The 26,418-nt window shown below is 33.8% G+C and overlaps 1 protein-coding gene across 4 annotated transcripts in view; it reads left to right on the forward strand.

Annotated features, from left to right (window-relative positions):
- Positions 1-26,418, forward strand: part of SLC26A7 (solute carrier family 26 member 7) — a 193,306-nt gene that overhangs the window by 40,607 nt on the left and 126,281 nt on the right. For all 4 annotated transcript variants that reach the window (XM_031946971.1, XM_031946973.1, XM_031946972.1 and 1 more), the window contains 2 exons: positions 10,477-10,587; positions 15,239-15,411. In XM_031946971.1, the coding sequence (XP_031802831.1) occupies positions 10,477-10,587; positions 15,239-15,411 (284 nt within the window). The remainder of the gene's footprint in view (positions 1-10,476; positions 10,588-15,238; positions 15,412-26,418) is intronic.

Below are 26,418 nucleotides of genomic sequence, written 5' to 3' on the forward strand. Positions count from 1 at the left end.
GGATGAGAGAGTTCCAACACAAATTTGTTTTCCTTCTTTGGAGACTACAGATCTTTATGGCAAAACCAGGAGAATGGAGGTGTGTATGGATTCCTGGAGTGAGTATGAAGCAAAGGAAATTTGCTCCACCTATTTATGGGATATTTTAAATACTTCTACTTTCCAATGGGCAAAATAGTGCCCTTTGGCCTGTATCTGTGGAAACCTAGACATGAACTATTCTGAGGTTTTTAGTAAAAATTCTCAGTGGGAGCAAAATGAGCCAAAAAATCATGATTTTTCAGGGCATCTTCCAAGATAAAGCTAGAGCTTGGGTAACCTGGTCTTGATTAAACAGTCAAGAGCTCCACTGAATGAAATTAGTGTTTGAAGACAATCATTAAGCATTAATTAAGCACCTACTATATGCTAGACACTATGGGAAGCATCTCTGTATACACACACACACACACACACACACACACTTGAGGGATAGAATCACAAATATGCAGAATGCAGGATCTTAATATTGAAAGGGATCCTTGTAGTCCAATCTATATATGAACAAGAATGCTCTCCAAAACACATTTAATCTGTGGTCATTTAAGGTTCTACTTGAAATGATCTAGTGCTGGGGAAACCACTACCTATCCAATGAGATTTTTAATACCTGGTACATAGTAGGAGCTGCATAAATGCTTATTCCCCATTCCCCCTTCATCCTACCTCTCAAATAACCCAATTGTTAGGAGTTTTCTCTAACAATAAATACCACCCACTATTTCCTCTGTGCAACTTCAAGCAACTGTACCTAATACTGTACTTTGAGGTCAAGTGATCTTTCAAGTGATCTCTTCTCCTCCTCCTCCTCCTCCCTTTCAAATATAATAGTCTTTTCTCTCCTAATGTATCTTTTTTTTCTGGCTCAAATATATCCAGTCTTTATATTCCTCCATTAGGCTGAACTCCTTGACAACAGGGGCTATCTTTAGCCTTTGTGTCCCCAGCACTTAGCACAATGTCTGGCTCATAGTAGGTGCTTAATAAATGCTTGTTGATTGAATGTCTATATGATACCTGACTATTTTACTCTCCTACTTAAAAAACCTTCTATTTAGTTCCATATTGCCTCAAACAAGATACATTTGAAAAGTTTAACTTAACATCTAAGGTTCTTCAAAATCGGGCTCCAGTCTTATTTTATGTAACTTCAGTTCCAAAACCCATTGATATGGAATTTTCTCCTTATTGGTGGAGATAAAGGCCCTGCCCTGCATAACCAGTGGAATTGGTAAGAGTTGCTCTCTTTAGTTCTTCAGAAAACCTTCTTCAAGTGTTGAGTTGCTTTGGATCATTTTGGCCTCTAGCTTTGAAAGGAGTTGGTCTTTTCCTTCTTCCCTTTTGAAGCGAGACATGAGAGGAACTCACAGTCTCCATCAGGTGCCTGTTCCCCAATTGCTACACTAGAGACTGATAGGTACTTTCTCTTAGAGGGTGACACTTAGGAATCTCTCTCTTGGTTGACCTGAATTATCTCACTCTTAATGGGAAGGTTCTTTCACTCTGGCATATATTCTTATATGTACACCTCCTCTAATTTCTATTTTGCTATAATTTAGAAAAATGAGTTTCATTGTTATTTTCTATGTGTGTTAATTGTGGAACTGATGTTTGATAGGAAAAGGCCAAAACCTTGAATATAAAATCTTAGAGTCATTCTCCAATTGATAATGATCAAAGGTATGAACTATTCCTAAAGAGTTATAAAATCATGCATATCCTTTGACCTAATAATACCATTACTAGACATGAATTCCAAAAGAGATTAAAAAAAGAAAAGGAAGAGGATCTATATGTATAAAATTACTATCTTTTCTGAGAGCAAAGAATTGGAAATTGAAAGGATATCTATCAATTGGGGAGTGGCTAAATAAATTGTGGTATGTGATTGTGGTGGAATATTACTGTTATATGAGAAATGATGAGAAGGATGCTCTTAGAAAAACCTTGGAAAGTCCTCCATGAACTCAAGCAAAGTGAAATGTACTGTGTACAAAGTAACAGCAATATTGCAAGATGATTAGTTGTGAGTGACTTTGCTGTTCCCCACAATACAATGATTCAAAATAACTCTGAAGAACTTTTGATGAAAACTGTTATCCATATCCAGAGAAAGAACTAATTGTGTCTGAATACAGATTGAAGCATATTTTTAAACTTTATTTTTCTTGAGGGTTTTTTTTGGGGGAGAGGAATAATCTATGTTTTCTTTCACAACATGACTTTTATGGAAATGGTTACATGTGTTGTCTTAATGAGGTGGTACTGGGAAGGGAGGAAGGAAAGGATTTAGAACTCAAAATTTTAAAAACAAATGTTAAAAATTATTTTAGATGTAAGTAAGGGGAAATAAATATTAAAAAGAACAAAAAAATTAAATAACATAAGAATTTAAGGGGCAGCTAGGTGGCTCAGTGGATAGAGCACTAGCCCTGAAGTCTGGAGGACCTGAGTTCAAATATGGTCTCAGATACTTAACACTTCCTAGCTGTGTGACCTTGGGCAAGTCACTTAGTCCCAATTGCCTCAGCAAAAAAAAAAAAAAAAAATTAATAAAGTTCTATGAATCCATAAAAAACAAAATTGCAAGGTACTTTTTAAGGTAAATCCCCTTATTATAAACTGAGGCTAAAATGGCTTTCCCGCACTCACAGAGTCAATGTTTGGTAGAAGCAGAATTGGAACCAGTATCTGTTACTGCAAATCTAGTGTACTTTCTACTATGTCATGTCATTTAAAATATTTTTATTTCAGGAATTAAGAACATGTGAGAAATTATCATATCTAATTCAAAATGCCCTATGGAACTCAGTTTACCTGTAGCAATCCCACCTCTACCTAGCTTCCCTTGAGAACTTTAGAAGTAATTACTAAGCTTTTACTCCTGGGTAACTTTTCTTTACATGAAATAACTTTCCAGTTTGTTTTCAGGAAAGGGTAGTAACATGACTTGTAAGGAAAAGTATAGCCTATTTGGTTTAGAAAATAATATACCCCAAATATAGGAGTCATCTTCTAACAATGAAACAATCCATACATGGGACCGAAAAAGGATGGAAACACATAATTTTGTTTTAGTTTGGGGAATTAAAAAAAAAAAACCCCACCAAAATTCCACCAATTCAATGAAGTCAGTTCTTAAGAAAATGATTAAGTGATCTTAACATGTGTAGAAATTGCCAGTGAGCCAGCCATAGGGAATGGTCTTTCATTTATTTGTATGATAAAAGCCCAACAAGCAAACTAATAATTCTCTATTAATTGACTGTCTGATAGAATATATTAGGAGCACCCTGAAAGCGTAGGCTAAGAGTTTGTAGAGGGATTTGGGGAAGAGGGTATATCTCAAAATCTTTACATACCAGTCTAGGTTCAGTCTTCTCAACATTTTTATACAGAGTTTGTTTTCATTTATACCAGGAATTAGTGAGTATAATGGGAAAATTGAATTATATCATTTCTTGTGGAAATTCTATTCCTTATAACTCACAGAGCCATAGTTCCAGATGTGGTTGGCTCTTCCTTATTCTCATTTGGCCTTTTTTAATTTCTCTAGACACCATTTCCTAGACATTAGAGCAGTAGTATTCTAAGAATTCTGGCCTTTTTTGGAATCATTTAAACACATTTTCTTAGTAGCTATATGACAGGTTATAAAATTGTTATTCAAGGAAAATCTTTTACATTCACTACATTGGCAACCTCCCTGTGTCTCTAGCACCCCAAGTTAATTTCCTACAGAAAAGGCCAAAGGGTGATTAGATTGTAGGTTTAGAAGGATCTTAGAGGTCATTTAGTTTAACCACTTCATTTTATAAATAAGAAATATGAGCACACCAAGTATAAGGGGTTAATCAGTATTTTATTTAGTCATTTTAGTCGTGTCTGACTTCATGACACCATTTGGGATTTTTTGGCAAAGATAACTGGAGTGGTTTGCCAGGGTCACATAGCTAATAAGTATCTGAGGCCAAATTTGAATTCAGGTCTTCTTGGTCCACCACTCTATCCACTGTATCACCTAGCACCCTCTTATCAGAATATGGTTTCTGACATAGAATTTTTCAGTGACTTGAATAGAAAATTCAAGACTGGAGATTAAAGATTTTCGTACTTAAGATGGGAAGCTCATAATATAATTTAATATTTATTTAAGGCCACTGTGTTAATGTTCAGAATGTGGCTTTAAGGAGCCTCTCCTGCTCTTTAGGTAGGCTGTAATAAAAAAACGAGACAGACAGATTGGCTGAGACGACAGGAAAAAATAATGATGATTGTTGGAGGGGATGCGGGAAAACTGGGACATTGATGCATTGTTGGTGGAGTTGTGAACGAATCCAACCATTTTGGAGAGTAGTTTGGAACTATGCTCAAAAAGTTATCAAACTGTGCATACCCTTTGATCCAGCAGTGTTACTACTGGGATTATATCCCAAAGAGATTATAAAGAAGGGAAAGGGACCTGTATGTGCACGAATGTTTGTGGCAGCCTTTTTTGTAGTGGCTAAAAACTGGAAACTGAATGGATGTCCATCAGTTGGAGAATGGTTGAATAAATTGTGGTATATGAAAATTATGGAATATTACTGTTCTGTAAGAAATGACCAACAGGATAATTTCAGAAAGGACTGGAGAGACTTACATGAACTGATGCTGATTGAAATGAGCAGGACCAGGAGATCATTATATACTTCAACAACAATACTATATGATGACCAGTTCTGATGGATCAGGCCATCCTCAGCAACGAGATCAACCAAATCATTTCTAATGGAGCAGTAATGAACTGAACTAGCTATACCCAGAAAAAGAACTCTGGGAGATGACTAAAAACCATTACATTGAATTCCCAATCCCTATATTTATGCACACCTGCATTTTTGATTTCCTTCACAAGCTAATTGTACAATATTTCAGAGTCTGATTCTTTTTCTACAGCAAAATAATGTTTTGGTCATGTATACTTATTGTGTATCTAATTTATATTTTAATATATTTAACATCTACTGGTCATCCTGCCATCTAGGGGAGGGGGTGGGGGGGGTAAGAGGTGAAAAATTGGAACAAGAGGTTTGGCAATTGTTAATGCTGTAAAGTTACCCATGTATATATCCTGTAAATAAAAGGCTATTAAATTTAAAAAAAAAAGACAGAAAGATAAGCAAAATTATATTATAGCATCATAGGATAAAAGATTTATAGCTGCAAAGGATCTCAAGCTGAATGATAAAGGTTTTTTTCTTAGATGAGGAAATAGAAGTCAGGAAAGTTAAATGATTTGTTTAAGGTCACATAGGTAATAAAGATTGGTGGTAGAATTTGAACCTGGTCTTCTGACTCAAGAATCAATAATTTTTCTGCAAATAAATTTTAGAGAAAAGAGATTCTAGTAGAAATGTAGGTCTGTTGAGCTAAATTAGTTGTAGAGTATTGGTTTTGGTAGCTTGGATTTATACACAAAAAGACATATATGCATATGTATAAATTGTAGACATACATGTAAAATATATATACGTATATGTAACATAATATGTATTATACATATTTTGTGTGTGTGTATATTTGGGTCCTTTTATTACCACAAAACGAGTTCCAGTTGTATAAACGTTACCATACAGGAGAACTACAGATACTTTATGCAGATTTTTTTTTTATTCTTATCTAATCTGGTAGACTGCTATTTATATAATATGTTGTTCAGTTTTTCAGTGTGTTTGACTCTTCTTGATCCCATTTGGAGTTTTTTTTGACAACTATAATAGAGTAAAATGCAGGACTACTATTTACCATCTGTTCCTTCCCTTGTCTCTTAATGCTTCCCAGCATTTATTGGAAGAGCTAGTATTTATTTTTAGAAAGCACTTTAAATTTATCTCATTTGATTGTCACAACAATACTATAATTATCATTATTATCCCAATTATGTAGATGGAGAAATTAAGGCTGGGGAAAAATTAAGGGTCATAAACTAGTTTGGATTTGAGGCAAGATTTGAATTCAAGTTGTCCTGATTTCAGGTCTAATACAACTAGCCATTATACCATCTAGTTAGCTGTCTTAATCTTTTCCTCTGCTCTGACTCAAGACATGTGCTCACTAACACTATTATCTGACCTACTTATATAATTTAAGGAATTTAGGTCTTGCCATGATCCCTACTGTTGAACCTTTAGGATGTCTGAGTCTTTCTGCCTACACATGAACCTTTCTTTATGTCTTGTCTTTTCCAATTAGAACGGGCTTTTGGAGAGAAGAGCTTATTTAGATTTTTCATTTTGCATAACTGGTGCCTAGCATAGTGCTTGGCACAAATTAGGAGTTTTTCATTTATTCATTCATCACATTTGTTACTCTATGTAAATATTTTGCAAACCTTAAGTTACTATATAAATAGTAGCTATTACTATTCATCCATGTGTTCATTCAGAAATTTCAAAAATAGCTCCTCAGGCATTATTCTTTTATAGCAGTGTCAATCTTACCAGAGTCACATGACCAATATGATCAACTCTTTTCTGGTCTTAGTAGATAATGAGATATCTAAATAATTGCTGGTTTTGTTTCTCCTTCTTCTTCCTCGTCTTCTTCCTCTTCTTTCTCTTTTTTCCTCTCTTGCTTCTTCTTTTCCTCCCTTTTCCTGTACTTCCCTTTCGCTTTTTCCTGCTTTCTTTCCCTTTTCTTTCTCATTCTTTCCTCCTCTTCCTCCACTTTTTCTTTCTCTTCTTTGTCTTCCTCCTCCTTTTCTCTCTTCTCCGTTGAAAAATTACTCTTTAATTTGGCTTGATGTATAGTTTGTTTTTAATCCATGGAAGCTCTTTCCAGGAATTTTGATCTTACATTGTCTGTTTGGGGTATTGTTTTTGCCCTCCCCATAGATTACTGAATAGAGTTCTATAACATATTCATGATTGATTTTGCTGATCTGAATTTCAGATCTCCATAACAGAATTATAACTTTTACATATAGTTCATAGTATAATGTATCATTAAACAGGCACTGTACATACTTCTAATAAGTAAATGATAAGGAAATCTATTTGACTAAATTTAAATAATTGGTATTTTCACTGAAGATTTCTTTTTAATGTTCTTCCCCTCTAAGAAAAAAATTATAGAATTTATAATATGAATACAAGTATAAAGTGAGTACACATATGAAGTTTTTCCTTTCAGGAAGATACTTTTACATGCTTAATTTCTTGCAGGAGATTGTCAGTAGTAAACTATCAGTCTAGGACAATGCTTCTCTTGTCCATTGTTCAAACCTTCAGCCCAGAGGCAGGATTTCCATGGGGTGTGAAAACTATCTCTGCTGAGAAAGAAAGCTCTGTATCCATTTAGTGTGAGCTCTAGGAAAAGGGATTGTCATCTCTAGTCCTTGATTTAATCTTGTGGAATTTATTGAAGTGATAGTACTTTACATTTTATTTTAAGATTTCCAAATTTTAGCTCCAGTGTGTGTCTTAGCAGAATATTTTTTAATTGGATAAGGATACAGAATCTAAAGAAACCCATCTGGTTGTCTATGAACCTTAGAATTTAAGCTAGAAAATTCTAGTCCTGCCATTTTCTCAATATTTATCCTTGAGTAGGTAGCATAAGCTTTTTACAACTTTAGATTTTCTTTGGTAAAATAGAAGCAATTATATCTCTTAACTTTCTAGCTCTGTGATCCTGGGCAACATAAGATCATGATGCCACTTCCAGAAGGAACCTAAGTGAACAATCTTTTCTAATCCCCTCATTTTACAACTATAAATTCAGGCCCTCAGAGGTTTATTGACTTGCCCTTGGTCACACAGTAAGTAGCAAAGCTGAGATTCAAATTCAGACTAAATGACTCAGCTTTCTTTCTACTATACAATACTGTATCTCTCAGACTCAGTTCCCTAATTAATAAAAAGATTTAAACAACAACTAGAACAACCACACCACAACTACCCATGGTACTTACTACATAGGATTTAGTAAGGAACAAATGAGACAATGTATGTCAAGATCTTTTAAAAACCTGAAAGCATCATATAAATGTCAGGATAATAATGATGATGATGACATTATGGTTTTATTATATACTTTATGGTGCAATTAGAAAAGCATTTTGTAAATTGTAACGTATTAAACTGCTAGGTCCTGATTTGTACAAATAATGAATCTTGTGACATGGCCACATGCATTTAGATTCATTCAATTTGAAGTAATAATTATGCAAAGTAGGATAATTGATTTCAGCTCAATGGAAATATGCAGTGTGAATTTGAATAATGAGACCACTTCACAAAATTCTTCATTTTACTACTTATGGTATTGCTTTGTAAGTAATTTGAGCTTGGTATAGAATAAAGAAAATGTTGCCCAGATAATTCCATCAATAGAGTATCATCAGACTTCTAATGTTAGGGTTCAGGATTTAGTTCTGTTTGGGGTAAGATAGTCTTGACAGAGGCAGTATGGTATAGAACATGGGACTTGGAATCAGAGGGTATGGGTTCAAATCACACCCTAAACATTAAACTGCATGAGCATGAAGAAATCGCCTAACTTATCTCTGCTTCAGCTTTTTTATCAATAAAATGAAGACATATTTGCACTCAATAGCTTTTAAAGTCTTCATGGAAATACCATCCATGCAAATACTAGCTCTTATTTTTGTTAGTATTTTAGTATTTCAGAGAGACATAGTTTGCCTTGATAGCAGAAAAAGCTTCCTACCAGAACCATTCAAAAGTAAAATGGGTTTTCTCAGGAGATCATAGTCTTTCTTCATTCATTGGACCTTTCACTGGAGAACTTGAGGCAGAGGTATTATGGCACTTATATCCTACCCCAGTTTTATCCTACAGATAGGACATAGCCCTCATTCATCCATTAGCCAGCCATTTCTTGCCTATTTTCTTAGGTAGATAGGTGCTTTTTATATTTTTCATGACAAATATATTATTTTTCATAGAGTAACATGCTGAGTCATCCAGGAGGTAGGATAAGAACTGAGAATTTAGGGTTAAGAAAATATATTTCCGGAAATATTAACAAAATCTTGTATAATTCATATTTTCAAGATTAAGGCATGATGATCATTGGTTGTATAAATTAGAATCTATTATCTACAGCTACCTTTAGCTACACATACACACACACACACACACACACACACACACACATACTTCACTGCCCATAATAATGATGATGATAATAATAGAGTTTATTAAATTTATTTTAAAAAATCAGTTTTGTCATTGTTAAAAAATTAGTAGTGAGGAGATCCTCATTAAAGGAGTTTATAACTCCTCTTGTACTTCATGGAATGTGTTTTGAACCTGCAAAAGTCCAATTCATCACCTCATTGTCAACTTTTTTTGGTGATGACATTCATAGTCCATCCCTGGACCTATTTTCAAAGCTTTTTCAGTTTGTGAAGACTTACCAATATGTGGATCCTCTTGGCACCATCTTTCAAAATCCAATATTACCTTCAAATCATGGTGAAGATTTGGAGTTTTATCTTAGTAGATTGCTTTATACCAGTCAAATTGTATTCTTAGAATTAAATTTAAGATTGGGGAAATAAAAGTTGCTTTTAAAAAGTATTGAAAATGGAGAAAAAAATTATGATTTCATTATTTAAGACCTAGTGCTATGTCTAAAATGCAGGAATTGTTTCTTTTAAATTCAGGTTCTGTCAATAATTTTATGTTTTATTTTAGACAGGTCCTTTAGAATGCCTAAAATAACTGTCTGTGAATTAGCTTCATTGAATATAATAAATAGATTTTCTGTGTTCTCTACATAGCATTTTAATAATTACTTATATTTATTGTTCATGGAATGATATTAATGAATTACAATGCAAATGTTTTTGATCTTATTTATTTATTCATTCATTCATTTATTTATTTTTGCTGAGGCAAAAATAGGGGGACTTCATCTTTGACTCTTGAAAACTCCAGCTTCCTTCAGTGCCCAGTGGAAGAGCCAACTCCTACATGAAGTCTTTCCTGAACCTCCCAGAAACTAGTTCCCCATTGAGATTACTTTTCATGTAGTATCATTTATTTATTTATGCAGGTATATGTTGTTTTCCCCAATAGAATATAAAACCTTTTATGGTATAGATGGTTTCATTTATTTCCTTTTTATCTTCTTATGTAATCACAATATCTGGCATGTAGTTGGTTTTTTGGATTGAGGTATAAAATGTATAAATCTTAAAAATTTTTCTTCCTTGCAAAGGCTTATTTATCTCATCATATATGGAACTCTAGAAGGTAGATACTAAATAGAGTATATGCCTTATCCTTTAAATGAGCATGTGAGATAGTTAATTATGGTGATGTGTTAAATTGTAAATCAAATAACTCTAAAGCTTTTTATATTGCTATTATGGACTATATCTTGGAAGTAATTTAACATAATTAATTGCCATTGATCTTATTTTAGGTTTGGCCTTTGCTATTCTCTCTTCTGTCCACCCGGTATTTGGTTTATATGGCTCTCTCTTTCCAGCCATTATTTATGCCATATTTGGAATGGGACGCCATGTTGCAACAGGTAAGGATTTATATGTACTTATGTTTTGTAGCTTGGTAAAGAAAGGGATTTAATTATTTGATAAATGAAAGTCAGGTTTTCAAATTAGTTATGACTTAAAGTAGATAATTATTTCTGTGATACAGTGAATAGAACAGAAGACCTGGATTCAGGAAGACCTAAGTGCAAATTAGCCTCAGATATTTACTAGCTATTTACCCTACATAAGTCACTTAACCTCTCTTTGCTTCGTTTATTCTAAATTTGGGATAATAATAGTATCTAATTGTTGTGAATAAAAAAGATGAGTTAATATTTGTAAAACACTTTGGCAGACTCAAAATTCTATGTACATGCTGGCTATTATTATTTTTTTCCTATTCATCTGTAAAATGGGTGTAATATCTATTTACTAATATTTATCCATTTCTATATTCAACAATCTAGAGAAATATTATGGGGATAAAATAAGAAAGGAAAGAATAAGAACTTTGAAAAATAAAAGCATTATGTAAATTCTAGCTACTATTAATGATTTTTTTTCTTTTTAAAATAAGTATTATATTATGAAATTTCTGAAGCATTTCTAGCCCTTGCATATCTTAATATCAAAGGGAAGGTGAGAACTCCATCCTTTCCTAAAATAGCCAGGTTGTTATGGAAAAGCATTTTATTTTCCAGTTATCTAGGTAATTTTCCCCACTTGTCCCATTGATATTTGCAGATTACATCATTTCATCTTTTACTACTATATTTCTGCAGAGGTTATCTTGTGCTTGGGATATATTAATTTGCTTCATGCTGAAGTTGACATAAAATAACCTCATAGAAATATTTAGGGAATACATTCTTCTAGCTGTTCTTTCCCTTTAAAAGCCAAATTGATAAGAGTTTTAGATCATGGGATTTTCTTTTGTGTTAAACAAATGCAACAAAACTCTATTAATGAATAAGAAGCTACTAGCATCTGTCCTTCAGATTTTAAGAGAAAGAATGAAGAAAAGAGAGATGTGATCCAAGATCAACCCCAAAACTTTTTTCTCTGTGGAACCTTTGATGGAAGAGGCAGAATGAGTTAACATAGTAGACCAAAATGGATTTGTTTTAGGAGGTTAAAAATTTATAATGTGATAAAAGCTTTTAAACACATATTTAAATAAGTTTTTTTCTCTAAGCCTCTATGGCAGTCTTTTGGCTGACTATATGATTTTAAATATCTATAGCTAGCAAATAAAGCAAATAAATACCTTGCATTCTTCTATCTAAATACTATGAATTCCAAAATTCATGTCATTTACATACTTAAAAAAACCCTACTCATTGTGCTTCCTTTTTTAATTCTTAACTGAAGGCATTTTATTTTATCATGTGTACTCTATCAAAGGACAAAAAGTCAGCTGGACCTCTTATTTCTTGGCTTGGTCTAATGTAAATCTTTAAGGTTATTTAGAGTAAATTAATCAGATTAGAGGCTCTCTCCACATGGTACTATGTATTTTATCAGTATTTATATGCATATATATATATATATATATATATATATATATATCAGAGTAATTACATCAACTGATATAGTTTAATTATTTTTTGACCTATACATGATCTTTATTTAGAAAAACAACTGAAGTCCTTGGGGGTAAAGACTGACAAACTTTTTTTTAATTTCCATGTAATATTCTATTTCAGCAATAATATTGGTCCCTCTGCTCCTTCACTTTCTTCTTAGCAAATAAATACTGTTTTTGTGAAAGGAGAAGTCACTAGAGTTGTCATTTTGCTCCTCCTTTTCAGGGCAGATATCTCATGTAGTTCCCTAAGTGAGATTCTGTCTGATGATGGTAAAGCTTTGACAAACAAATGATCTGTTTTATCCAAAAAATCAAAAAACCCAACTCTTTAGAAGAAATACAGAAAGCATAATTTGCTCTAATTATATTGCCTCAAGATGTGCATTTTTGTTTTCCTTTCTGATTTTGATTTTAAATGACCTCATTTATAAGGAGGGAGAAATGGGTTGATTATTCTTCATGACACATAAAAAAATTTGATCCTGATTTCATTGTCACATGAAAAATAGGGAAATGAACATGGACTTAAGAAATTAAAGAATTCTGGAGGTATATTTGTTGATAAAGAAAATGGAAAGGCAAACTGACAAATGATGATTGGTATAGGGTACATACTGAATCAAATAAGATTTTGGTCCATTTCACATTTTGAGAAGAGGTAAAATAAATGATGAGTGAAGAATGCTAATTAGGATGAGTCAGTATGGAGCACTTTGTGGTGCAAAGGAAAGCTAGCTGGATTTGAATTTAGAAAACTGGGTTGAAATCATGGCTTTTTCACAATATAATCAGCCAGGTCACAAATTTTCTGTGGTTCACTTTCTTGATTTATAAAAATAGAATGGTGCAGGGTAGGCATGGGCTCATTGGTCCCTCAGGTTCTTTCTATCTGGGATTTTATTAACTTTGTTATCCTTATGATCCACTAGTGGTGATAGAGAGAAAGACTAGGTTCTAGACCTTTGATTTAATTCATATAGGGAATGTCTGGATGAGGAAACTTGTTATAGGCTAGAGACAAGATATTCAGGATTAAAATAGAAGTTTAATTTCAAAGTGAGGGAAATGACTTGCAAGACATGTGCTGGGATCCTATCCCTAATGGGAAGACCTACTTTATTATACTGAATCTTAATTTATAAATTTGTAGCTAGACAAAGAGTTAAACTGTAATGTAGCAACAGTAATGAGGCATAACAGCAATAGTGAAGCAAGATTGTGTAGTGACAAAAAGTCCATTTGTGGGAGGGTTTCATATCAGGTCCTCTTGGTGCTTGCCCAAGCTCAGGGACTATCAATACTTATAGAGAGTGAGCACAAAGGTTTGTTGTTATGGTAAAGTCAGGGCCTAGCTTGCTTGTTGGTTCTTAGTTTTGGAGTTTTTTCCTAATATCTTGACATAACTTATGGTATTAAGGAATCACCCTAAGGCACTGACAGTTTCAGGGCCTTACCCATGATCAGACAGTCAATATTTGCTAGAAACTTGGAGCATAGGACACCATGACCAGCTTTTTAATCTCCATTGTGCTCTTATTTTATAGATGAAGAAATGGAGGCCCAGAGAGGCAAGATGATGATTCCAGGGCTACTGTCTAATAAGTGATGATTTTAAATTCCATTTAGGTCTTTTAATTCTATCATTTTTACTTTTTATTGCATTATGCTTCAAGGTTAAGCAATTCCATGGAGTGTTATTCTGTGCAATTTAGACTCAAGACATACAAAAATTAGAAATGGAAGAAAAAAAAGAATAAGAGAAGAGGAAAGATGGTGGAGATGGGTGAAGTGCCCTTAAAAATAATAATAATAGATAGCATTTTATAGCCTTTTTGCAAAAAGCTTTCCATGTATTATATTATTTGATCCTCATAAGAACATTAGGAGAAAGGTACTGTTATTTCCATATTATGAATTAGGAAACTGAAGAATACTGAGATTAAATAACTTGTACAGGCTCACACTGGTAAATGACTGAGGCAGATTTGAACTCAGGTCTTCTTCATCTAACATCCAGTGTTTTTTTCATTGTGCCACCTACCTGCTTCTCTAATGATTGACTTAGGGTCCACTGATGCTATAGATTGTTCATAGGTATGTTGGAAAGGGTAACAGCTAGAAATTTGGTGTAAAAATAGAATTGTATATAGATTTGTACCTTTCAGCTCCCCTCCTTTTTTGGAATCCAGTTGAATAAAATTCAATTCAAAGAGCAATTACTAACCACCTCCAATGTGCTATATACTCTCCTCAAGAACCTTATTTTCTACTGAGGGGAATGTAGTAAAAGTAATGTAAGAACATAAATAAAGTCAACGTTGAAAAACTGTAAGTTTCTGGTCCAATGCCAGGATCAATTTTAGTGTCATCTGCCAAATTTAAGTATACAACTTTCCTTTCAAATAATAATAGACTTGATTTGAGAGGATATTGAGGTTTATTTGGATATTGATGGAGTATTGTCTTTTGTATTAAAACATTAAAAATTTTGTGTCTATATTTTAAAGAGTGGCTGTTCTTGACCAAACAAACATCAAATGGGGCAATATATGTAAAGTGCTTTGCAAATGATAAAGAAATCTTCACCATCATTATTATACAGAAATCTGTGCTGGAGCTGATACAATTTTGGATGTAGAATAGGCCTAATTCTCAAAGTAATTTAAAGAGGAAAAGATTCTAAAATCAGGAGATGTGCAGCTCAGTCCCTAGAGGGATTATTTCCATGTAAGAGTTGAATAGTTTAGGAAATCTATAGTGTAGGTAAAAGAGACCTGTGTTGTTCCCTCGTGCCTCACCAAAGCCTCTATACTTTTAAGACAATGTACCTTCTTCTACTGTAGCCATTCTTTCCCACCAAGTCCTTGTTTGCTATTCAACTCTGTCAAAATCATTAATCTGTGACTTTGTCTTTATCTTTCTTTTTTGGGTAAGTACCCAAGATCTTTAAAGGTTAGGGTAGAATAGCTATTTGTCAGCTCTGCTCTGCTTTTTCACATGTTGATTGCATAATATTGATTTCATTGTTGTTTCAATGTTGATTGCATAAGCTAAGATGTCACAATTAATCTGATAATTAACAAATATATGATGTTTTTTTCTAGGGACCTTTGCTTTGACTTCATTAATATCTGCCAATGCTGTTGAGCGTCTAGTTCCTCAGACCAGCCAGAATTTCACTACATACAGCAACTCAGGTGTGCTGGGCTTATCTGACTTTGAGATGCAAAGGATTGGAGTTGCTGCAGCTGTTTCATTCTTGGGTGGAATCATTCAAGTAGGTAGTTTTATTATGAACAATAATTTTAATCATTTATTATTTTAAATTTATTTTTATTAATTTATTGTATATATATATATACATTTATTGTGTATTTTATGTAAATGTGCAATTAATTATATTTGTATACAACTTTGGTGTTGTTATTTAGTCGTTTCAGTTGTGTATGACCTTTTGGGATTTCATTTGGGGTTTTCTTAGCAAAGATATTGGAATGGTTTGCCATTTCCTTCTCCAGTGAATCTAGTTTATCAGGCAATCAGAGGCTAAGTGCTTGTCCAGGGTCACTGAACCAATAAGTGTCTGAATCCAGATTTGAACTCAAGTTTTATTGACTTCAAACCCAGTACTTGTCCCTTTGGCCAGAATTCTAGACACAACATCATTTTGTCTCTTAAAGCAGATATACATTGCCATAATCATATTCCATTCAAGGAGCAACCAGGTGGCACAATGGATGGAGTACTGAATTCAAATCTGGCTTCAAACATTTAGTAGTTGTGTGACTCTGGGCAGTCACTTAGCTTCTGTTTAATTCAGTTTCCTCAACTGTAAAATGGGGATAATAATAATATTTACCTCCCAGGATTTTGTGAGGATCAAATGAGATGATATTTAAGAAGTAGCTTAGCACTTTATCAAATAAGAACATCTGTCAAGTATGGAGCATTAAGGTACTTAATAAATGCTTATTTCCTTCCTTCTGCATGGCTCAGAGGGAATTCAGCCGAGGTGAAGAAGCAGGAGAGTACAGATGGTTTCTACATCTGGAGAAAGCAGAATCTGTGAGCAGAGAAGACAAAATATTGTTACTCATGAGAGCATGTTGGATATAGATATGGTCCCAAAAATTGGAAGAAAGGATATATAAGGGGGAGTACAGAGAAAGAGGACTGAGGTAATGAAAGGAATATCTGGGACATGGTAATAGAGAAGGATTTCAGTAGCTACAAAAGGATAAAGACAGTACAGGGTAAAATGATAAGTAGAAAGGCAGCTCAGATCCTTTTGGTGGAAAAGAGAGATGACTCTTCTGGTGCCATCCTTGTCATTAAGTTTGACTTCCATAGAGGCAAGACTACTAGGTAAGCTACTTTTTTTTTTTTATCATTATTTCATGTCATACCCATTTTTGTACTCTAAAAAAAGTTTTAGCCAAACTGGAATTTTAGGTGTTAATAAAATCAAATCAACAATCATTTATTAAGTGCTTACTATGTACCAGGAACTGTGCTATGCTTAGAGGATGCAAAGAAAGGAAAACAACAACAAGAATATACCAAAAGAATAAAAAAAATTAACTCCTATTTTCAAAGAGCTCACTCAAGAGTCTAATTACAGTTATACTGGAATCTTGTCCTAACTTCCTCTGTGCATTTAAGTTGCTCAATCAGCATTTAAGTAGCTACTTTGGACAAGGGTGTTTGTCATTGGAAAAATAAAGAGAAAGGGAAAAACAGTCCCTGGTCTCAAGGAGTGACTTCATTTTTGCCTTTAGAAATCTTTGTCTTCAAAGGCCAGGAAAGATGGATGCTACTTCCTCTCAGAAGTCTTCCTTCATTTCTACCACCACTATTTTCTCTCCTCCAGGTGATGGCTGCCTCCTCAAATGTCTTTTAGTACTGAATGGGACTAGATGAAGCTTTCTCAAAAAATAGTCTGAGACCAGGTCTAAGTCACGTGATCCCTATTCCCAGAGGTTTGCAGAGTAGGAAGATCAGGCCTTGGGCTCATGTGACCCAAAGGAAGCAGCCAACATTGGTGACCATTGATCAATGATGGTTACTGCCTATTAGTTTATCCAGTGAAAAGACATGGGTCTTTTGCTACTTAACTAGCTTTCGTGTTTCTGGCTTGTCGGGTGGGGCACAAGTTGGGAGCTGAAATGTTTCCCAGGTGTGCTTTAGCCCTTCTCCCTGCAGGGACTAAATAAATGCTTTTTCTTTGTACTTGAAGATGTCTCTGATTAGTTAATTTGGGAAAGGGGGTCTAGCACCCATCCCATACAGTACTTTGCTTGGATCTTATCACACTTTACTTCACATACATGTTATATTCTCCCATGCTTAATTCATTTAAACATTTTGTAGAGAATCAGTCTGACAGAGTGAATAAAGACAATGAAGTTAAAATCACAAGATCAGAGATTTTGAGCTAAAAGAACACTATTGGACAATGAAGCTGATATTATAGACTGAACTGAGAAAAAAAATTAAGTGACTTGTCCTAGATAATACAACTAGTAAGTGTTTGTGGTAGAATTTGAACCCTGATCTTTGGGAATCTAAGTCTAGCTTTGTATCTGTATTCCATACTACCTCTACAGGAAAACACTGGCACATTATGGTGGGATGAGTTTGGGCAAGACCTTTAACTTCTCAGTAGTATTCTAGGCAATTCTTTAGGAAAAGAGGTTAGAGAGAAGGGTAGGAAATGCTTTTGTAGAAATAGTTCCTCCCTGAGAATTCTCTGTACCTTTGAAATCGTCTATCTCATCCATCACCTAAATATTTCTTAAGCATCTCCTAGGTTCAAGACCACCAAGTTAGGTCTTGGGAATCAAATGCAAAATAAACAAAACCCAAAGAAATGCTTTGGTTTTATCATAAAGGAGGTTATATTCTATGTTTTTGTTGTTGTTGTTGTTGTTGTTGTTTTTGCTGAAGTTATTGGGGTTAAGTGACTTGTTTAGGATCATATAACTAGGAAGTGTGAAGTGTCTCAGATCTTCTTGATTCCAGAGCCAGTGCTCTATCCACTGCACCATGTAGCTGCTCCTATAAATGTTTCTTAAGTGGAATTGAATTGAGTAGGAAATCTTTATGTACGTGGAAATATAAAAATTTGGTTTTGGAAAAAACCCCCACCATATAATCCATTTATAATGAAATCAGCCCAGTATACGAGTGAGCATTGCTCTGATGTCAGATGAACTAAGTTTCTTGTAGAGATATTTAATTGCCTGAATCATCATTGGATTTCTTTCTTCAATATCTTAAGGTGAATAGCTCTTTCTAATTAGCTGTGGGCATGAAAATCAGATAAATGAGCTTATTTCTCCTCTTCCTCCTTCTCTTTGTCCTCTTTTTCTTCTTTCATCTTCCTACTTTTTTTCTTGTTTCTTGTTTCTTCTTTTTTTGTAAAGTAAGGCCAAACAAGTTTTATGTGAGATTCTCATATAAGACAAGTCCATAAATATTAGCACATGTTCTTTGAGACACCTATTTTTGAGGCTTAGGACCCTCTTTTGCTTACTTCCTGGTTCTCAGATATATTCTGTATGTCAGATATTGGCAACCATCTGAGTTTCAGATAGCCAAAACATTACTGAACAACATGAAATTATTTATAGGATTTAAAAGGAGGTAAACTCTGAAGCAGGAGAAAAATGGTTGAGGACCATTCAAAATGGAGATAGATGGGAGCAAAGGGATTCTTGCAAAGTATTGTGATTCACACAATGATTCCATTTGACTGGGAAATATGAATAAAGAAATTGATGAAATACATATATTATAAATACAATAAATATTTGTTGGATTGAATTGAAAGATATTCTGAAATAAGATTAGAAGAACTTAAAACTGGACAACACAGTTGCAAAAAGATTGAATGATGTCCTTCCTTAGGTTACAGAAGGCATGACAGGTATTTTCCATAGCTGTTATATATGCTTCCTCGAAACAATCATCCGTTGCTTGGGTAGCCTGTTAGCCTTCATTTTTTTTCTTTTTTTTTTTCCAGCAAAGATGATGTAAGAATATTCTGGGATTTATGTAGGCAATTTTGGCAACTCTTTCCTCTTTACTTGGACAGTATGATATAATTTGAGTCTCTCCAAGAGATCTGGCATTATTCTCCATCTGAGAATTAATTTGCCATGTGAATTTAGTGGGTCAGACATGGATAGGTTGCCTCAGATTTGGAACTGTTCTGCTTCAATGTGTGTTCACTTCTAAAATCCTTCTTATTGACACAGAGATACCATTATTTACTCCTACTTTTAATAATTACAGTAGTCCAGAATATTAAAGGATTGTCATTAAGCTTTGATATTTTTCACTAAGATGGTTTAAAATTACAAACCAGAAATATGAATTTAAAAGGTATTATCTCAATTCAGTGCCTCACTTTTTGTGAATTGCCTGGCATTATTATCAAATACACATTGGTTAAATAAAAGATTAGTTGTATTGGGGGAGTGAAGAAAGGAAAAAATAATCTTTATATAAGTTTTCTTTGAAATTAGATACATCTCAAATGAAAATGATACTGAAAAGCATCATATTTTAGATTAAATGCAATGACTTATTTTAGCTCCAGAGGAATAAAGCATACCTTATACTCTTAATTTGAGAGGTGGTAAATGCCTGGTATACAATTATGCAAACCTTGCTAAGTATAGTTGTGGTTATGATAGTTGGTTTTGTTGTTATATAGGAGAGATCTAATTTGGTGAGGAAAAGGATTTTATTGGGAAATGATAATGCTGTTTTTTTTAAAGCACCGATTTTTAAAAGAACAAAATTGCATATACCAAGATAGAGTTTACCTAAATATGTGTATGCTTTTCCCCCACATAAGGTTTATATTTTTAAAACGTTTCCCACCAACTGGACTGGGCAGAACACTAGAGAATATACTATGGGAAGAAATCCAGCACTGGCAGGGGGCGGGTTAGATGACCTAATACGTCTTTTCCATCTGTAATTTTTTTTTTGAATTTATAATTCTGAAAAGTCTGGACCCTTTCCTCTTTTTCAAAACCATACCAGGAGTTTCAAGATGTGGGACTTTATTCTGAAAGATTTTAGAGGAAGAAGAATTACCAGCAAAACTTAATAATGATTTTCTTCCCAGTCAGTCTTATTCCTATGAATGAGGGAATCCACAGTTGGAAATAGTGTAGCATCATCAAGATTTAATGCTACTATCTATTACTTTACACAGTCTTGGAGTTAAGTTACTGATGGTGAGAAATAAAAAGGGGAATTTAGAATGCTAATAATGACTTTTTAAAAACCATAGCTTATTTAGATTGTAATAGTTAGAGGTACTAGGATCACCAGATAAAGAGAGGAACCAATTAAATATAATATTTCAATAATATAATTCAGTTTCCAGATCTTTTAATTATAAGAAAAATATGATCCCAAGACATATACGTCTTGTCTCACAGTTTTATCACACAGCTGCTTTCCTTAGCACTTAGCTCCACCTCAGGATATTTAATTATATATGGAAGAGTTTGCAGCCAATTTCTGAACAGATGGCTGTACTCTCTCTGACCCTCAAGCTCATCTCTCTATGGACAAATGGGACCCCTTAAGTCCTATGAACCATTTCCCTCATTATAGTTTCTTTCTTGTCTGTAGTTTAGACAGAAATTATGGCCGAATTGAGAAAACCTACAACAGCAACAATGACAACAATAATAATAATATTAATAATAATAGCTAGTCTTTGTATAGTGCTTTAAGATTTGCAAATTGTAGTTTGTGTGTCATCTCACTTAATCCTAATTGTAAACCTTTGAAGTAAGTGATATTATTATTCCCATTTTAGAGATGAAGGAATCGAGGCTAGAGGAGAGTAAGTGACTTGTCTGGAACTATATAGCTTAGCTAAGTATCTGGTTGGGAAATAAACCAAAATTTTCTTTTGCCTTGTCCAGTTCTCTTACCCACAGCATTTAATATTTATAGTATTTGAAAACCTGAGTTCAAATATGATCTTACATACTTACTACCTATGTGACCTTGGGCAAATCACCTTTTATTTGCATCTTCTTTAAAATGCAGATAATTATTGGAGTACTTAGGTGGTATAGTAGATAGATCACTGGATTTAGGAAGACTTGAGTTGAGTAAATGATAGACACTTGCTGTGTGATGATAGATAAGTCACTTAACCCTGTTTGTCTCAGTTTCTCCATCTGTAAAATGAGTAGAAGGAAATAACAAAGTACTCCAGTATCTTTACCAAGAAATCATAATAGTTGGGCATGACAGAAATGACTGAAGAACAACTACCCAGTGATGTTGTGAGGATCAAATAATGTTATAAATGTGAAGCCCTTAGAACAGTACCTTGCATATAGTAAGCATTATATAAATGTTATCTAGCTATGAGTGTATCTGCCTAGGCTCCAAGCCTGACATTTTCAAATTGATTCATTTTGATTGTTTCTAAATCATTGTATTCTGTAGGGTTGTTAATTGGATAGTTAAGACATCTGAAAATACTTTATTGATATGATAGAGATTTTTTAGAGTGGCTCGGTGATAAATAAAATCATCAAGTTTATTTAATAATACAGTTAAATATTAGACAATGTATTATTGTCTATGTCATTGTCTATATCTTATACTGTGATCAATAAATTGAATTTACATTTATTAAAAACCTTCTCTCTATAAGGATAGTGGCACTATGTTAGGTTTGAGAACACATAAGATATAGGGGGTACAGTCTATGTGCCATAAGACATGGAATTAGTATCTCTGCCACTTTATAACAATAGCTACTAAGGAAACTAAAATGAATACAATCATATGCATCATGAAAAGAAGCATAGCATTCAGAAAGAATACTTGAGCAAATCACTTGCCCCCTTCATCTGTAGAATGATGTGGTCTCTGGTCTCTCAAGTACTCCTAGCTCAAAAATTGAATACAACTCCGTTTTGGTCAGGTATACTTATTGTGTATCTAATTTATATTTTAATATATTTAACATCTACTGGTCATCCTGCCATCTAGGGGAGGGGGTGGGGGGGTAAGAGGTGAAAATTGGAACAAGAGGTTTGGCAATTGTTAATGCTGTAAAGTTACCCATGTATATATCCTGTAAATAAAAGGCTATTAAATAAAAAAAAAATTTAATACAACTATAAAATACTTACTGCATAATATAATAGTATGAACTATAATATGAAATAGGATGTGACATGTGTAGAGGAGATATACAAAGTGCCATTAGAGGTTGGAGAAAGAAGAGATTGTATTTGTGGGTAAGAGAATCAAAGAAAACTTGGTGGAGGTATTGATATATAAGATTAGTTGAAACAGACAGGTAGAAATTTAACAACTTGTAAGGGTGTAGTGTAGGGGCAGAAGAGAATTGCTGGTAATTGAGATACAGGATACGGTATGAGCAAAATGCATGAAAATGATAAAAAAAAAGGTGAGTGGTGAAGAATTAATAGAAACATTTGGCAGGAGCATAGAGTACTTAATCTTTCTGGCTTCTTTTAAGTCTTAATGAAAATTTCATCTTCTATACAAAGCCTTCTTCAATCCTTCTGAATTCCAGTGCCTTCTCTCTGTTAATTATTTCTGATTTATCATGAATATAGGTTACTTTGTATTTATTTATTTGCATATTGTCTTCCCTACTAAAATGTAAGGTCTTTGAGGACAGAGACTTTTACCTCTTTTTATATTCCCAGTGCTTTTCATAGTACCTGGTACATAGCAGGCTCCTAATAAATGCTTACTAATAAATGATTGACAAAGTAGAACAATGTGAAATGAGTTTGGAAAAAATGATAATATCCTCCAGTGCTCCAACATCTTCAAATAAAACAAATCAGTCTAAAAAATGGTCAATTCAGTAGGTATCTGTAGACAAGTGAAGTAATTTATTAAAGCACCTACTATGTGCCAGGCAAGTGCTAGGAACACAAAGTCCAAAACAGTCATCGCTATTAAGAAAATACAGTCTACTAGTAATGACTGGTTACTCTCATTTTACATTATTTTTTAATTTTTATTTTCTTTTTCACATTAATATTTTTCTCCTCTCCCTTTTTCATACCACTATTTGTGATATTCTCTAGCATTTGGGATGGGGCTGGGATGAAGCTGTAAACAGTATTCACTAACCAGAATTGGCAAAGATCAGGATTTTAATGGAGACAGCTTAAAACAAATAAAAAGTTCCTAGTCCCTGAGTTATTTTATCCAACAGTTTAGAAATCTAAACAGTAGGTTTTATAGCATAGGATTTTATGTATTATTATTTGAATTAACTGACTGGGGGGGGCAACACCTTTTCCAAATTAAGGTTATGAAATACAAATAAAGGCTATATGCCATACTAGAGCATCATAGTATTAAGAGTTGTAGGGGACCTTTAGAAATCATTTAGCCAAGCTGCCTTAGCTTTACAGATGAAGAAATTGAGTTCTAGAGAAGTGAATTGCTCGATGTCATACAAGTCAGTGACAGAGTTATTCTTCTAACTTTGGTCTTTGGACGACAGATTCAACTCTTTTCCTACTATATCATATTTCTCTTGATCCAAGATTATTTTCAAGATCAGTTCTTTCTTTTACTCCATTGGCAAGTTTATTAGAGGAGAGGCAGTTTAAAAAAAGACCTAAAACTTATTACCTCTTAAATTTATGATTGCTTAAGTGAAGAAAGTATCTAAGGCCAGAGTCTGGAGCCAGTGTAAATTGGATTTGAAAGTCTGAAGAGAGACATTGGACCATATCTATCAATCTTTTGGGAAAAGAATGTATTGATACAAGAGTTAGGTTGGAAAGTATTTCTTTGGGGCAGTGATAAAATGAGGTACCCATTTTCAGGATGACAGGATCAGAGAATTCCTTGGAGTAGAAGAAATAGTTAAGATTCCTTGTTATGGAATATTATTGTTCTGTAAGAAATGACCAAGAGGATGATTTCAGAAAGGTCTGGAGAGGCTTACACGAACTGATGTTGAGTGAAACGAGCAGGACCAGGAGATCATTATATACTTCAACAACAATACTATATGATGATCAATTCTGATGAACAATGAGATGAAACAAATCAGCTCCAATAGAACAGTAATGAATTGAACCAACTACACCCAGCGAAGGAACTGTTATAATTGTTATGTTAGCATGTTATAAATAGCTTATTATATATATATATATATATATATATATATATATATATATATATATATAATTTTATGTAAGACTCAAAACAACCCTGGGAGATAAATGCTATTATTTCTATTTTATATATGAGGAAACAAACAGGAAAAGGGTAAATGTGACATAAACAGGATTAGAACTCATCTTACCAACTCCAAGTTTAGTACATTATATAATGTGCCATCCTCATATAGTTATGAGCCAAACAAGTTATATGTGATAAATTAAAAAATCAAACCAAATAGAAATAACATAAAAACTAATGAACTCTTTCCTGAATTGCCTGTGTACAACTTTATAGGTCAGCTATACTTATAGGTTTTGAATACTCCTAGTTGAGGAGTTGCAGAAACCTTTTAGACATTAAGAAATTAATCTTTTCAGTATTCTCATGTGATAGGTCTTATTTAGTTTCTATTATATGCAAATAATAAATGTAGTAAAGGATGGCAAGAATATTGAGCTAGGAAAGGAGAACAAGACTGTACTCACAGCACTACCTGAACAAGGTGAGTGACCATTGCATGCCTTGGATCTCTATAGTTTATTTATCCATAAAGTAAAAAAGTTGAACTTAGAGATGAAAAATACCATGCTTCCTTTATTCTAGGAATATTTTGGGCCACCTTCTTAATGATTAGTATCTTTTTAGTCTTAAATTAGGTATATTTGAAAATTTCCTTTATTTATTAAATAGAAATAGAATTCAAAGTGCTTGCCCACTGATGATAGGTCATTAACGGTCATCTTTGTATATGGACATATTTACTTGCTCATAGACATATAACAAGATGCATTGCATGTTCAGTAAGTCAGAAAGTATTGATTAAATGTCTGTTATGTTCCAGGGCCTATGCTAGGTTCTAGGAATCCAAAGACAAAATGAAGTAGGTTTTGGCCTTTAAGGAACTTACATTCTAAATGAAGGAGGCAACATGTACCTATATAAATGTATACAAAATTAGGTAAAGTATAAATTCAAAGGAAGGTACTAGTAGCCTGGAAGAAGATCTGGGAAGCCCTCATTTAGAAGGTAAATTATGAGCTGAGTTTTGAGGAAATTGAAATTCTCAGAGGCACAAATGAGGATGAAGTACATTTGTTTACTAGGGTTCAAGATGACTAATGCCAAGATCCAGAAACCTGAGATGAATTTCTCAATGAGCAAGGATAGTTTGCCTGAATAGTAAAGTCCAAGAAGAGAATAATTATTAATAGGTTGGATGCAGCATGTCTATGTCTTTAAATATCAAACAAATGACCTCAGATCCTAGAGACAGTAGGAGTCATTAGAATTTCTTCAGTAGAAAGTTATAGGATCAGTCCTTGTGCTTTAGAGAAATCCCTTTAGCAGCTGTGTCCAGCATGGGTTGGAGAAATAAAAAATTCAAGACAGGCAGACCAACTAAAAGGTTATTGTGGTTGCACAGTTGAGAAGTGATAAGTGCTTGAACTAGCAAGGCATCCATAGGAGTAGAGAGAAGGGAAAGGATGTACCAAGATCTGGTGGCTGCTTATGTAGGGTGAGTGAGAGTAAGGATGCCACAGAGATTGTGAAACTACACGACTGGAGAGATAGTGATGTTTTGGAAGAATAATTTTATTTTGGTCCTACTGAGTTTGAGAAGTTGGAGGTGTGCAAGTACAACCCAGAAAAAGAGGCTTTGTTTACTCCCACACTCAAGCTTTTGAGCTATGTTAAAGAGGAAGTCACAGAATTGTGTTATTTACATCTATTACATAATCAATGCAATCTAGCTTTGGCTGAGCCCTCACTATTGTTTGACGATCCTTTTATCCATCTCTTACTGACTTCTTCTTGTGTTTGCCACAGCTGTCACAAATTGTTTTTCATTTCCCTCAAGCTCATCATCCCTTTTCACTTCTACTCTGCTGAAAATATCAAAGCAAAGAGACATGAGTGGTCTTATTGTTCTTTCTCTTTGCCTCAAATATCTCTGTGCCTTAACCTTTTTAAAAATTTCTCTTTGTTCCCGTCTTTGAGAAAGAAGGGTCTTTCTTCCTTTCCTTCTATGTGTGTTTTTGATTTCAGTCCATCTCTTATCCTCCAAAAC

Source organism: Sarcophilus harrisii, chromosome 1 (assembly GCF_902635505.1).
Source record: "Sarcophilus harrisii chromosome 1, mSarHar1.11, whole genome shotgun sequence".
Taxonomy (NCBI): domain Eukaryota; kingdom Metazoa; phylum Chordata; class Mammalia; order Dasyuromorphia; family Dasyuridae; genus Sarcophilus; species Sarcophilus harrisii.